The sequence below is a fragment of the Cyrtonyx montezumae genome, unplaced genomic scaffold (assembly GCF_038088225.1).
Source record: "Cyrtonyx montezumae isolate F1298 unplaced genomic scaffold, pur_monq_1.0 scaffold_25, whole genome shotgun sequence".
Classification (NCBI taxonomy): domain Eukaryota; kingdom Metazoa; phylum Chordata; class Aves; order Galliformes; family Odontophoridae; genus Cyrtonyx; species Cyrtonyx montezumae.
This window is the reverse complement of record NW_027071992.1, coordinates 15,784,935-15,799,996: the sequence shown is the minus strand read 5'-3', so window position 1 is coordinate 15,799,996 and position 15,062 is coordinate 15,784,935. Positions and strand designations below refer to the sequence as shown.

The following is a 15,062-nucleotide window of genomic DNA, read 5'->3' as shown; positions in this document are numbered from 1 at the left end:
TGCAGCGGGGAGCGCGGCGTTCATGGCCCCGCGGAGCCCGCAGCCCCGACCCCCGCCCGGCCCGGCGCTGCGCCTCCGCCGCCCCGAGCGCAGGCACCGGCGGGGCGGAGCCGAGGCGGGGACAGCCCTTAACTCCTTGACAGCCACCGCCTCTCGGCACGGGGACCGCTCCCGCGGGGTGCGGGGTGCGGGTATGTGAGGGGTCCGATGTCGCTGCCCGTCCAGCCGCTCGACACGTGGGCTCCGCCGAGGCTCTGTGTTCTGCTCACGGCTGTCCCAGCCCAGATGCGTGCTGTGGACCTGCCGCTCCCTGCCTGGGTGGTTTCTCTGGGGCTGTGGAAGAGCGGCGTCTTGGTGACAGGGTGCCCTCTTCTTCTCTTTTCTCCCTTTCTCCGTCCCCCCATTTCCCCCCTCCATCCTGCTCCTTGCTGATCTGTCCGTCCTTCCTCCTTGGGGCTCCCTGTGTTGCATCCTCATGCCCTGCAACAATCTAACTGCTGTCCTCGCTGAGAAAAGCAGCAGCACAGGTTGTCTCCAGCCATGTCTCAGGGTTTGGGCTGTCCCTTTCCGTGGCAGCGCTACGCCAGCCTGGTGCCCCCACCTGATGGGGCGATGGGTGCTGAACCACCATGCAGCGGGACATGCTCCTGGGCATCCCAGGCCTTGCTTCTCAGCATTTGCCACACTTCTACCCTGGCATCTCCAGCTATTCTGTGGTGCCCAGAGGAAAAACTGCAGCTCCATGGAGCAGGGATCCAAACAAGCCTTGCCTTGGCCTTTGCATTGACTGCACGTGAGCAGCAGCCCCAGCAGGGTCGAGGCAGAGATGGTGGTGAGGCATCGTGCAGAGTGAAGCTCAGGACTACAGCATGTTTTAGGCTCCCGCTGCTTACAAGTGGCTGAGTTTACATCCAATTAAGCTGTAACGGATAAATGAAAGCCCTGGAGACACCCCTGACTGTGGAAATTGCTGCTGCAGGATTTTCGGTCCCTTCGCTCATCAGCGCTGGTAGCTGTGCTGCACTATTTCCACCCTGCTCTGCTCCTGCCTAGCACAGCCATGAAGGTCCCCAGTGCCACCAGCCCTCCCGTGGTGCCAGCAAGCCCAGCAGTGTGGCTGGGCTGAGCAAACTCCAAATCGAGCCCGTCGAGCCCTGATGAAGGAAAGCAGGGACTGTCACAACCCACTGAGGACAAGCTCAGTGCACAGAGCCCAGAGGACAGGGGAGACGGTGCCAGCCCCAGCGGTCTGTGCTCAGCAGGGTCGTGCCCAGCAGCACGCAGCATAGGTGACGCAGCAGGACTACATTTCCCAGCGTGCTGCGTGTCCCTCGGTGTGCGCAGGGCCCTGAACGCCCCGCACCCAGCACGCTCTGCGAGCTGCAGCAGCCTGCGTCCAGCTGCTTAGGGCTGCTGTCCCTGCTTTGCAGGCACGGCGCTGCTCGGTTTTCCCTGGCATGCCAGCTGCAGGGCCAGATTAGCGGGGCTGCCTGCAAATATTTGTCGTGCTGTTAATGTTCTAGGAGCGGAGTCAGCACGGCACCTGGCAGCGTTTGCTCTCCCCCTCCGATCACCTCCTGTTGATGCTGCATACTGGTGGTGTGGCATTTGTGGAGGCGGCATCCACATCCCATCCCCATCCCTTAATGGTGAGCACTGACTTCAGTGTGCACCCCAACTTGCCCTTGCTAGGAGGAGCAATACCACACCATGGGGCTGAGTAGGTGGCAGCTACAGCTGTGCACCACCTGTTTGTGACCCACCACAAGGTGACATGCATGTACACAAGCCCAGCTGCATCCTCGCAGCAATCCAGCAGGAGAGGTCACCAGGAGCTAGTTGCCTTGTGCTGCTCATGGAGTGGATGAACCACCACCTCCAGCATCCCTCCCTCTGCTCCTCTGCTGCCCATCTCATAGTACCTGCCGTGCTCCCAGGTAACAGAGCTGCTCCTTGGCTGTGGGCAACTTGCAGCTCCATGCTCATCCCAAGAGGCTGTGCCAGCTTTGCTCCATCTTCTGCCCTTCACTGGGCTGTTAGTAATTCACCGTGCCACAGCTCAGTGTCCCTGAAGTACTCATGTTCTGCAGACGTGAGCCATGAGCAGGGATGCCAAAGGCAGTGGGCAGAGCAGGACCACATCAGAGCTGCCCAGAGCAGCAGGGCTGGGAGGCTCAGTGGCTTTGGGGAAGAGCCTCCACCTGTGGTTTGTTGCTGTTGTTTGATCTGCACAGCTGCAGGACAGTGAGGCCATGCATAGCTCAGCACAGTGTCCACCACAGACCCTTCACAAACACACCTGCACAGCCCACCCAGAGACCCTGCAGGAACAAACCAACATCTTCAGCCTTGCCCTGGCTTCCTTGCCCATCCCAGATCTGGTGGAAACGGGGAAGCAAACAGTGCATCAGGCTGAGCATCATTATTGCCCTGGGAGCTCTGATCTTTTATCCAGAAAAGACACAAAATAGAAACTAAGAGAAAAGAAAGAGAAATAATAGTAAAGATATGTACATATGTGTAAATATATATATTCACAAAAGAATATTCCCATATTCCCCCACCATTCCCATTGACCACGTCCCTCAGTTCTTGGACACCTCCAGGAACAGTGACTCCCTCACATCCATGGGCAGCCTGTGCCAGTGCATTACCACTCCTTTCAGAGTGCATTTCAGGATGTGGAAAAGCAGCACTAAGGTCCAGCGACTCAAAGGGAATGTATCTTCTTCCTCACCTGCATGGAGCAGCCTCTCAGCTACCAGAGATAAGCATTTTTCAGCTCAAGAGAGGATATAGTTGGTACACACCACATGCCACCCTGTGGTTTTACCTGGGTGACCACGGAGAGGATAAGAGGAAGTGAGATGGAAAACCCACCTCAACCCTACAGGCACGAGTACATGAACAGCAAGGGAAAACAATCAAGAAAGGGGGTTCTTCCAGGAACACTGTTGCTTCAGTTTTTAATGCACAGTCTCCCAGATAGAGTATCAACAGGAGTCCGAGGCAGCCCAGTGTTATGTCCCAGTTGACATCGCTAATGTGTTTTTCTCAATCCTTTTTGCAGCAGAGTGCAGGCTGCAGCTTGCTTGTCCTTAGAGGGGCTTCCAATACACCTTGAATTGACTGCCCCAGGGGTGGGAACATAGCCCCACCATTTGCCATGGGCTGATCCAGACTACATGGGAAGAGGGAAAAGTAACTGTGTACCAGGACAGTGCCCCAGTCTAGCAGCAGCAGAACACTGCAATAGGGGCAATGCCACCTTGAACTGGTGTCTCCAGCACAGAGGTGGGCTTGGATCCTGCTGTGCCTGCACACTCGAGCCCTGTTTCCAGGCAGCACCTGCCTTCCACCACAACACATTAATAACCTCAATGACAGCGGCCTACTTTCCATCCACCTGTGTCACAGCTGGTCACTGCTCCCTTTCATGCCCTTGTCCTGGTGGCTCTGCTGCTGGATGAACTGGTCTCCTGGGGTTGCAACAGCCAGGAGGGCCTGGTGGTGAGCCAAGTGTGTCACTGCTGTCCAGCATCTGGGGTGCAGGTCACGCCATGGTTCACAGTGCGTCCTGGGCACAGAATGTCTGTGGGATATTCCAGAGCACCTGTGTGGTTGTCCTGAGCACTCATGAAGGACCATCACTGGTACTACCTCTTCAAGCTCTCCAAGGGATGACTGATACCTCCTTGTTCCATCTGGAGATGTGACCTCCTGCATGGCCAGAGGCAAGGCAACATCCCCCTTCCTTCCCCTTGCAAGGGTCTGAGATCTGCTCAGGTTCTTCCCCTTGAATGGATCCCAGGCTGGAAGCTCACATGGCTTCATGCACATGTTTATACAATCAAGAGCAGCTGCTCCCTGGGCACTGTGCCATACCCACCACTATCACCAACCTGCCAGAACATGGTGCCCTTCTCTCTTCTTCCCCACCCTCTCAAACAATGTGGAAAGGAAAGTCATAGCATGATGAGGTGAGGTAACTACCCCCCTCCAAAGTACAGTTGGAGCAGGACCATGCCAGACAAAGGGCTGTGCAGCCCACAGAAGCCCTGCTCACGGTACAACCAATCTGTGCCACCTTCCCCCCTCTGCCAGACCACTGGCTCCAGCTCACTGGAAAAACAGCTGCTTGGCTTTTTCTTCCCTATTCATCTGGTTCCTTCCGGGCTCATGATATTTTGGGCACTTCTCTGTTCCCATCTACCCTGGGTGGCATAGGCAGTTCCTCAGGATTTGCTTTCTGCTGGATGCTTTGCAGGCTGAGAGCTGAAAAGGGGAAATGACAAGCCCTTTATTTCAGACTACATATGGAAGGAGAGACTCACCACTGCATCACACTCACACACCCCATCAGCTGCTTGTGGAGGAGAGCTGTGATGTGTGGAGCCAGCATGTGGAGCTGGGTGGAGCATTTTGGGAGAAGCATTGTAGAGATTTGTGCAACAAAGGAGGTGCAGAGTGAAGGACTTGCGTAGAAGATAGAGAGTTGCTCTGCCTCAGCAGCAAGTGACACTCTGGATACAATATGCTACCACTGCCAGTGGGCAGATGGGTGCAAAGAAGAGTGACAGAAAGAGGTGAGAAATATTGGTCTTGGAGCAGGGGTGTCCTGAAAATGGCACCATCAGGAAGCAGGGTTCAGGGGAAGCTGAAACATCACTTGAAATTCCTACTTCCTGTGCTTAGCCAGGTTCTCTGTCCAAGAAGCAGGGTGGGACGTGCTGAAGGCAGCCCTGGGGAGGGCAGCAGGAAGGGCTGGACCAGATGTGGAACTGCTTGGAGGTCTGAACTGCAAACCCCACTGATGAGCACATCTTCTCCAAACCAAAACGCAGCAGCCCATGTCCCTCTAGCCTCACTCCGCCCTGTTTCCCAGCTGCCTGCTGCTTCTCTGCAATTAGATGCGCTGGAAATACCTTTCTGAGTATTCAACAAGTGCTTGGCTATGTGGGAGTGGACTGCAGTCTGCAACGAAGGGGAGCAGGGCTGCATTTGAGGGCAGTGGTGACAGACTTGGGTGGGCAGTGCCACAAGAGGGAGTCACTGCCCGAGCTGCAGTCTGTGGCAGCCCATGGTGACCACTCTGCAGGGAACCCACTGCACTCCTGTGCTGTGTCACCTTCTTCCTTTTCCACTGCTCTTCAGGAGTCTGGGACATCTGGGGTCTGTCATCAACTTGGTGAGCTTCCATGCTCACAGCTCCATACACGTGAAAGAAGTCATGACTGTCCCTGATGTCAGCTCCACTGTGGTGGTACAGGCTAGCAGAGTGATGGGCTTTGTTCTGCTGGTGACACTGCAAAGTGCTTGGAAAGGTTGGTGGATCAATGTTAGAGACCTCTTGGGATTCTACAGGCATTTTCAGCCTCTGAAAGAAGAGCATCTGGACTCCAAAAGTGCCAGACCCTAGGTCACATGGTGTCACACCATGCCCTCAGTGTTCTTCCCTATCAGAAGTAGAACTGCTTGTGAATTGCAGGTGGTTTGGGTTTTTCCCTTTTCAGCCCAAAGACCTGAGTGTGATTAGTTCACTGGTTTTCGAGTGATCACTAATGGAACCATTGGGAAACAGCTCATCAATTACATATATGATGGCCAAACCTGCAGCCTCGGGGGCCTCAGCCCTCTTCAGGGGAGATTGTGTAGCTGGGTAGCTTTCTTATTGGCAAAAACATGCATTCTCTGAACGTTACACAGGAAAACAGCATTAGAAATTATCTACAGTGTGTTGAGATGACTTTATGAGGTAGTCCTGTTCCAAGGGCTAAAACAGTGTATGTAGAGCACAAACAGCCCAGATGTCACATGCCTGTGAAGCCCAGTGGGTGTTCTCATGGAGATGGAACTCCATAAGTCTTGCCATACTGAACAGGGATTCGTGATCTGCTGTCTGACTTGACAGTCTCCTGGAAACCTTCACTGATTCAGATTCTGCGTTGGGGATCCCACTGAAATGAGGCATCATCTGTTGAACTAGCAGCTGTAGTGCTATGCTGTGTAGGAGCCAGGCATGCGATCAAGTGCTGTGGCCTTTAGTGCAGCATTTCAGCATCTTTTCTATTCTCTGTTAGACACTGAGAAAACAAATAAAATAAAAAAAAAAAAAAGAAGATTAATTTCCTAACATATAGAGAGGCCCTGCTTGAAGTGGCCAAGAACAACATTCTCTACACAGCTTTAGAAAGATTCTATTACCCCAGTAGTGCATGCACGGTCCATCTTGAGGTGCTTCACATTTTATAAAGCATGGAGGAAATGGGGGACAGAGCAGGGAACTTCTGATGGAGATGGCAGACAAGCTGCATGAGGTGGGTTCAAGAGCTCAGCGGGTATGAAAGGTCCACAGTTGGGACTTAACAACAGGATTGTGGCAGATGGATTTGGCCAAGGCAGTAAGTAGAGAGACTTCATAGCAAAAGTGGTACACAGTTCCTCCTACTGACTTAGACAGCGGGGAAAAGTGAACATATTTTCACCCTTAGTATCATGTTAGCTCTAACAAACAGTTGTGAAGGCCTAGTTTTAAGATGAGAGCGGTGGGATGACCTCAGACTACAGCCAGGTTCTTCCCATGTACTCTTCCACACGTCTCAGGAGAAGGAGGTAGAAGTTTAGATTTAGGGGTCAGGAAGAGCTTTTTCATGGAAGGAGTATTAGGGTATAGGGTATTTAAGTGGTGGGTGGATGCAGTACTTAGAGACATGGTGTAGTGGAAGACTTGGTAGTGTTAGGCAACTATTGGATTCACCCAATCACAGAATCACAGAATTGTAGGGGTTGGAATGGACTACTAGAGATCATCTAGTCCAATCCCACTGCCAAAGCAGGCTCTCTAGACAGTGTTGCACAGGTAGGAGTCCAGATGGGTCTTGAACATCTCCAGAGAAGGAGACTCCACAATCTCTCTGGGAATCCATCACATAATCCATCACACAAGGTTCTGTCATCGGAGAAAACGGCCAGAGTCATGACATACACCAATATGGTTAAACCATGCTTCGTTTATTACCCGGACAGCCTTATTCTTATAGCATTTAAAACAAGGGTGTACAGAAAATAGCACACAATCGTTGGCAGAGAGCCTCGAGAAAAAACAACTCTAAAGACACTCCTGGCAGTTAACAGTTCTGCAAAACACATCTCAGAGGAGGTAACTTTTGACTGTGATATCGTAGTAGTTCTGCAGACTATCTGCTGAAGGTCTGCTCCATGAGTCGTTTCAAGCCATGCACTCTTCCTCCAATTAGGGTCTGCCATAACACAGCTTATTTGAAATTGTTTTCCTTTTCATCTGGAAGTGTCCTTGGTTCTCAGCTTTCCATTCTCATGCTGTTCCACAGCTTCTGCTCTAAATACACTTTCACTTATTCCCATAAGGTTCAAATACTCCCTGTTGTCTCTAGAGCCAGGTTGTATATATGAAAAATACTCCAGATTAGAGAAGTTTTGATAACGACATGCAGAAATGATCTCACAGGTCTTTTCTAACTTAATGTTCCTATGATTTCATAAAGACACTGACCAAACACTGCTCTGGACAAAACTGGGAAAACTCTGGGAATTGTCTGCCCAAATTTATGTGCAGTGATACAAAATGTTATCAAAGAAAAGTTTAAATTGCTTTTCCCCACCCCTTCTTTTCTCAGACTCAACTTCCCTTCTCCTTCCCAACCCCTCCATATCCCTTCACACAGTGTAGGGGAGTGCGAATGGGATTGAGGATGAAGACAGGGGATAGGGATAGGGTTGAGGATGGTGATATGGATTAGGTTGGGGATAGAAGTGGGGATGGGGGGGCGGTGAGGTGGATCCATTCCTGCTGGCCTCTGCAGCTTTTTCCTCCTCCCTTCCCACCAGCTGCAGGCAAGAACCTGCCTGTATGCTGCAGCACCTCCTGCCTGCTGTTTCCCCCTTTTCTCCTCTGTCTCCATCCCCAGGCAGTGTTTTCCCACTCGTGTTCTCCTTGAGGCAGAGGAGTGGCTCTGAGGAGTCTTTGGAGGTGCCTCAGTGTGTGCAGGCATGCATAGAGCAGATCTGTGGGTGCTGACTGCCCAAAGAGGAAGCTCCTCACTCCACGTATGATTTCCTTTGGTGGTTGTTTCATTTCTGTGTTTGCACCTCTCCCTCCAGTGCCGATACCTTTTCCCAGGAGCACTGAGCGGGGCTTAGGCTGTGGTCTTGGCTGCAGTATGGCCCTACAAGTGCTGGTGCTGGCTTTCCTGCTGGTCCTCATCCCTCAGCTGGGGGAACAGAGAGAGTCTGCAGGAGCAGGAGCAGTTTCAGGAGAAAATGAGGAAGGAGAAAGGGAAGAAGGTAAGTGCTGGTTGCTCCTCTCTCTTCAAAAGAAGCTTTTGCTGCTCCTCTCCCTGCAGTCTGGTCCTTCATCTCTCCCTCCTTTGGCTGGTGGTAGTGTGTTGGAGAGGGCTAAAGATGGTGTCCACCAGTCCTGAGGCACTCAAGCATCTTTGAGTTGTGTCAGGCTGAATCTGCATTAAGGAATGGAGGACAGTGAGCCTCAGTGTGCTGGGAATGCCTTGGCACAGCAGGAAGGGTGGGGGCACCTCCCAGTTCTCTGCTTGGCTCTTTGTATGGAGACGGCCTTTGCTTGGCCTTTGTGGTACCCTGGGGTAGCTGCTCTTTGCAGCAGGACTAAGGGAGCCTGAGGTGTGAGCTGTTATCTTTGCAGAGAAATGGGAGCAGAAGTGGCTTGCCAAGTTGTCCTGTGGGTCGTGAGTCATGTTGCCCATCTCTGGTATCTGGAAGGAAGTGCTGCCCTTTTAGCAATGGGCAGATGGATAAAGTTTCCTATCTGGGCAGCATACGTGGCTCCAAAGAATAGGGTGGTGACCACTGTCCTTTGCAGTGCACTGTAGGACATGGGACTGAAATGACAGTACAAAACCTGCTACAAGAGAAGGGAGGTTGAGAAGAGGTGCTGCACAGTGAGCATGAAGTAGGCTCCCCAGGGCAGTGGGCACAGCCCTGATCTGCCAGAGCTCAAGGAGTGTTTGGACACTGCTGTCACTGACTTGAATTGGATGATCCATATGGGTCCTTTTAGGCTTAGGATAACCTCTGGTTCTATGAAAATGAGACCCAATAGGGCATGCCTGCAAGTTTGCAGAGGTGAAAGGGAATCTGTGTAAGGGTTCTGGTTCCTCTTGCTTGCTGCTCATCCTGCCCTAAGCTTCCTCTCCTGCAAGCTAAATAAGCCCAATTATCTCAACCTCAACTTTCCTGTCCAGCACAACAGTTCTGTTCATCTTAATACTTTTGGGACTCAGACAACCTGGAAAAATGTGCGGGGGAGCAGTGATCACTACAGTGTCACCCTTTCTGGCCTTTCTCCTGGACCTGATTCACAGGCTCCAACCAGGTCCTTGTATCGTGCCTGTTCTGCAGGGGAACTCTGGGCAAACAGATGGGCTCCAAACACCTGCAGGACACAGCCCTGCTGGGGATGTCCTTGGAGCTGCAGACATGCCAGAAACCTGTTCTTACTGTGCTAAAATCTGCCTCCTCACTGCCAGTGTCCCAGAGCAGTGCTTTCATGGGTTCAGTGAGAGGTGGCACAAAGCTCTTCCCCTTGTCTCTGTCCCCTGCACCCCCTTGCATGGGAAGCATCTCTTCCGTGAACACCTTCTCATGTTTTTGGTGCAGAGAAATGCATGAAGCCACAGTGGGATCCCAAGATTCGCTTTATCCCAGACCAGAAATTCTATGACATCAATACAAGTGTGATGCTGATGTGCCCTAATGGGTACTGGTCTTCTGCCACAGAGATCACTTGTGTGAAAACAAGCCCGTGCCATGGCCTCAAAGTTCCTCACATCATCTGGTATATGAAGAACAGCACAGGCTTCTGGCAATCAGCAGCCGAGTACATGGGATGTGTGGGTGAGTGAGGACCTGCGTGAGTGAGGGAAGGGAGGGCATGATGGACGCATGCATGGATGTTGCCTCTCCCTCTGAAGGAGCTGAGCAGGGAGACAGTGCCAGGAGCCTGAGGAGCTGTATGGCTCTGCCCTCATCACTTGCTGGTGGACGTGGCTGTCACTGAAAGCACTGGAGGGATGTGTCCCCGCTTCCTCCAATTTCTGGGCTATTGTGCCCATGGACAGCTCACTGCTCCACCTCACCACCTGCCACCCTAACCAAAACCCCTTTCACCTCTGCCAGAAACGTGCCAAAGGCCCCGGTGGGGTGCAGGACTCCGTCTGGTACCAGACCTGGAAGTGTACAGGAAGAATGAAGAAGTGATGCTGAGCTGCCCTGAAGGTTTCCAGCCATCCTACACCCATGTCAGATGTTTAAGAGAAGAGCAGACTATCAGACACGGAAAACATGAACACAGGAAATTATGGCTGGGAAGGGACAGCAGTGGTGCCTGGACCCACATTCGGTCTAGTGTGACATGTGTGGGTAAGAGAGGCACCAGGAGCTCTCCTGGAAGCCCCATGCTGGCCTTCCTGACCGGGGGAGTTCAGGCTGTGTGAGCACAAGAGGCTTCAGGTTCTCTGCATGCTGGGGAAGTGGGAGGTGCTGCTAAAGGGCTGATCCATATTATGCCTGGAAGCTTCATCCCTCACCACTGTGCTGTACCAGGGCAGGGAATATCCTCCCTGTCCCCTGCCATGTCCTGCACAGACAGCTTCTGTTCTGCTAACACTTTTCCATCTCATTGGTACAGGAAAATGTCAGAAGCCCCAGTGGGACCCCAAGATTCTCTTTGTCCCAGATCAGGGGTCCTACGACCTCAATGAGACAGTGATTTTGACATGCCCAGTTGGGTACTGGTTGTCCCACACAGAGGTTTCCTGCATGAAACAAAACCCTAGTCAAGGCTCCACAGCTTCACAGAGCATCTGGCATGTGAAGAACGGCAGAGGACGCTGGCAGCCTGTAGAAAGGAACATGATCTGTGTGGGTGAGTAAAGCTGCCATTCTCAGTCTTCTCACCCCTGCAAGAGAAGTGGTCCCACATGCAGTGTATAGCCTCAATGCCCTGTGCTCTGGGTGGTCAGGGAATGCTGTGGGTGTTCACCACAGAGAAAAGAGCTGCTAATGCAGCCCAAGACTGTGTCTATCCTCTTAGCAGTTACCAGATCAGTTGCTAGCCCCACGGTGTTGACAGCAGAGGGATCACAAACACTTATTCTTGCCATTCCCACCCCCAGGCCTGAGTCACTGCAACACTGTGACCCGAGAGTGGTCCAGGGCACAAGAAATGTGCAGTTAGTGCCCAAGTACAGTGTGGGAGAAGGCAGAACAGCACTGGCCACACAGTTCTGGGGACATGCCGGTGAAGGTGGGCGTAACAGAGATCTGCTGCAGGCTGGGAATAGAGGGGAGCAAAATGAATTTCCTGCAATGCTTTTTTCACAGAGGTCTTCCAAGTTGACCCTGGAACCCTGGAGGTTTCCAGCACCAGCATCAAACTGAACTGGACCTGCAGCTTCCCTGAGGCCTGCCAGCACATGCAGGCCACGTGCCGGCTGGCAGGACCTTCCTCTCCTCCCTGCAAGGTTGAGAAGATCACAGAACAGGAGATTCTACATGGTCAGAAGGGAACATTCACATGTCCTCCCCTGCAGCCCTTCACTGTTTATAGCATCACTATCTCAGTGCCTCCGAGCACGATCCTCTTCACACAACACCTTAGGACAAAGGCAATGGGTAATTGCCCCTTTATATGTAATATAAAGTTTGCTCTTCAACCCAGAATTTCTATGTGTGACCCCATCTTCCTGTGCTTCCAGTACCACAGAAGCCGGAGCAGCTGCAGCTGGATACCAGCACTGGGACTCTCAGGTGGAAGGCACTGCCCTCCTGCCGAGGGGAGATCATTGGGTACCAGGTACCAGGGCAGAGCCTTCTGCACCCAGACAACAGAACAGCAGCCGCTCTATGCGGAGCTGCCATGGGCTGAAGCAGGAGTCTGGTGCTGCTCCCCTCAGCTCTTCTCATTCCTCTAGCTGAACTTCACAGCCAGGAGAGCGCATGATGGCACCTTCCTGAACTTCCAGCAGGTGACAGTGAACCACTCTGTCACCCAGTACACACCACCTCCCCAGAGCCCAGGCAGCAAGTACCTGGTGACAGTCCAGGGCCTGACGGCAGCTGGCGCAGGGGATGCATCCAGCCTGGAGTTCCAAGCCTACATCTCAGGTAATGGCCTCTGTGCCATGGGCCTGCCTGGTGTTGTTATGGGGCACATGTGATGTGCCATCCAGCCCCATCCAGCCTAGCTTTGAATGCTTCCAGGAAGGGGTCATCCATAACCTTGCTGGGCAACCTGTTCCAGTGTCTCACCACTGGAACATACAATCTCTTCCTAAAACCCAGTCTAAATATCTAGTCTACTCTCTTCTGGTTTAAAGCCGTTTCCCCTCATTCTGTTGCTACCTGCTGTTGTGAAAAGCTCCTCTCCAGCTTTCCTGTAGGCCCCTTCAGGTACTGGAAGGTCACTATAAGGTCTCCTCGGAGCCTTCTCCAGGCTGAACAACCCCATCTCTCTCAGCCTTGTGACTTGTTTCCTGTCACTGCAGAGCCATGGATCCTGCAAATACAGACACACCTGCACTCACACATACACTTGATGCCAAGGCCTGGGCACTCACCCCAAGCTGTGACACCCACTGCTGGCTGTGTGTTAGTTTCAGGGCAGTTTCTGGGCTCCTGGCCATGGACAGCGGTCACAGTGGTGGTTGTGCTCTCAGTGATGGTCACTCTCTCTGCAGTGATCGTGTGGTTCGTGCTGTCCAGGTGAGTAATCTTGGGACTTGGAGCTGCTGTGCTGCCTCAGGCCTTGCTGTGCTGATGGGGTGGCTGGTAACAGAGCATGCTTCCTGCTCTGCTCCAACTCTTTTCAAGCGACAGGGATGCTGCTGGCTGTAGAGGTCTTCTGAACATCACCCTTGGGTCTGGGGCAGAGATTGTGTATGATGGGAGACCCCACCCCCTGTGATCACCTCTACAAGTGCTGCTGTGCCTGGGGGTGCTGATGGGCAATGCCTGCCAGCTGGGGAGAGAAAAGCATGAACAGCTTCTTCCACTGCCACTGGGTTCAGCAAGGCCTTGGGGGAAGTCAGTATATCCCCAAACTTAGACTGTCCCTTTGCCTTCCAGGAGAAAGAAAACTGTGCCCATCAAAGCCGAGGAGGACCATTACACAGGTAGGGCCCCAGCACAGGGATGGCTGTGGGGCTGGAGTGGCAGGTGGTGGGAGGGGAGGTCAGTCCCTGAGCTGCTGTCTGAGTCTGCCCCCCTCTTACCACACACCCTCCTGCTCTTTCTGTCCCTGCAGAGCTGCAGCCATATGAAAACTCAGATATTTACTGTGAGATTAAAGGGAGATCTCTGTCAGAGGAAGAGGCAGGTAGGAGGTGGGATGTTGCGGCTGTGTTCCCTGGGACACCAGGGACAGGCAGTGCCCAGTGCCCCAGCCTGTGCTAGAGCTGTGAGAACTCCCCGTATCGGTCAGGGCTCACAGCAACCTCTGACTATGTGCTGTTGGTGTCTGTAGGTACAGGTGGCCAGGACAGAGAGCCAGCAACCCTGCCCCTGCCTGTCCTGGAGTCCTCAGGAGACTGACTGAGCAGTGTAGGAGTGGAAAAGATGGGGATAACATCCCTGGCTCAGTGGTGATGGCACTTCCCATTGGCTCTTCTTGAGTCTTGGTCCTGCAGAGCTGGAAGCAGAACTGCATGTATCTTGTGCTGTGTTATTGCTCCCACCCATGTCTTCAGTAAGCTCCTGCATGCTGTGTGAAGAGGAGTAGCCCAAGGCCTGGCATGAGCTGTTTTTGCTGGTCAAGTGTTCTCCAGCACCTGACACAAGGCTTCCCAGCACTTCTCCACTTTGTGTCTCTGTACCCACTGAGCCCCAGAATGCAGCTGGAGTTCAGCCCAAGTGTGCTGTCTTTGCAGCTGTGCTGCTGTGTCTGAAGAGCCAATAAATTGTTTTGGTTTTCATGGGGCTGCTCCTTACTGCATCCACATGGTTGTGATTATTACCCGTTACATGTGTGAAAACACTCTCTGTCCTTCACTGGTGGTGGGGGGAGGTATTTGAGGCTTGTGCAGCCCCAGCAGTTCTGAGGAAGCACCCCAAGAAGCCCTGTGCCCTCAGCACAGTGATAAGGTACTGCCCTGATCTCCTACTGTGTGAATGCCACTAAATGACACAGCTGGTTATGCTGGGTCTTGCACTGTGTGCAGGCCATTGCAGAGATGTACGTGCTAAGTTTTGGGGAGAGAGGAAAAAACTCTAATCTTGTGCAGGCAGCATGGCCATGAAGATATGTGTTTGAGGCTGTCTCCTGGTCCTTGTACTTCTGCTGGGTATAAGCAACAGAAAGTGCCAGACAGAGAGCTGCCAGCCACCTATGTGACTAAGTCTGGGCTTCTCTGGGAATGCCACAGATCACCTGGACTGATGTGGTACTGCAAGTTGTGCCCTTTTGCATTTAAAATCCCAAAAAGGTTGGATGCATCTCTTGCTTGGGGAGGCTGACTCCTCCTAGACACAGGGCCCTGGCACCCAGCCCCAGCAGGAACAGCTTGTGGGAGGTCAGGGTCTGAGTCTGAGAAAGCACTGAGTCCTCAGGGACACTCTCCCAGCTTCCTGCTCTTTTCAGGCCAAGCATTTCCTGAGCCATAGGTATACAATGGCATACAATAGCTCTTGATGTTTTTTTCTTTCATGAGCCTGGAAAATGCAGAGTCTTCAGTGGCAGGGAGTTCTCCAGTTTGCACTGACACAGCATGTATCTCTCCCTCCTTTTCCTTGTTTCTAATTTTGCCTTAGGAGTGCCTCTCCCTGCTGGTATTTTGGACAAAATCAAATGGCAGCCATTCCCTTTCTATCCTCTCTATGAGTGCCTCTCTTTATAGAACTGTCATATCCTGCCTCCATTTTACTGCAAAAGCTATTGTGTCTTACTGGTTGCTCCTGGTCTGGAAGCCTTCTCTGGAGTCTGTAGAATCAGTTTTGATTGAACATCCACAGATTTTCCCATTTGGGAGTGGGAGTCCAGGAGTGCATATGGTGCT

The 15,062-nt window shown here is 52.6% G+C and overlaps 1 protein-coding gene across 1 annotated transcript; it reads left to right on the top strand.

Moving 5' to 3' along the window:
• The first annotated feature begins 22 nt into the window (after positions 1-22).
• On the top strand, positions 23-13,602 carry LOC136050931 (uncharacterized). The gene is made up of 10 exons (XM_065740139.1): positions 23-191; positions 9,670-9,906; positions 10,189-10,431; positions 11,395-11,685; positions 11,769-11,866; positions 11,985-12,177; positions 12,750-12,774; positions 13,138-13,184; positions 13,316-13,387; positions 13,535-13,602. Exons 1-10 carry the CDS (start codon positions 23-25, stop codon positions 13,600-13,602), a joined length of 1,443 nt encoding a protein of 480 aa, XP_065596211.1.
• The last annotated feature ends 1,460 nt before the right edge of the window (positions 13,603-15,062 follow it).

Bases quoted from the DNA above. Each gene is read 5' to 3' on its own strand.
- LOC136050931 (XM_065740139.1), top strand. From the start codon at position 23: ATGGCCCCGCGGAGCCCGCAGCCCCGACCCCCGCCCGGCCCGGCGCTG. The intron at 11,867-11,984 runs GTACCAGGGCAG...TCATTCCTCTAG, and splicing joins GGGAGATCATTGGGTACCAG to CTGAACTTCACAGCCAGGAG. The intron at 13,388-13,534 runs GTAGGAGGTGGG...TGGTGTCTGTAG, and splicing joins TCTGTCAGAGGAAGAGGCAG to GTACAGGTGGCCAGGACAGA.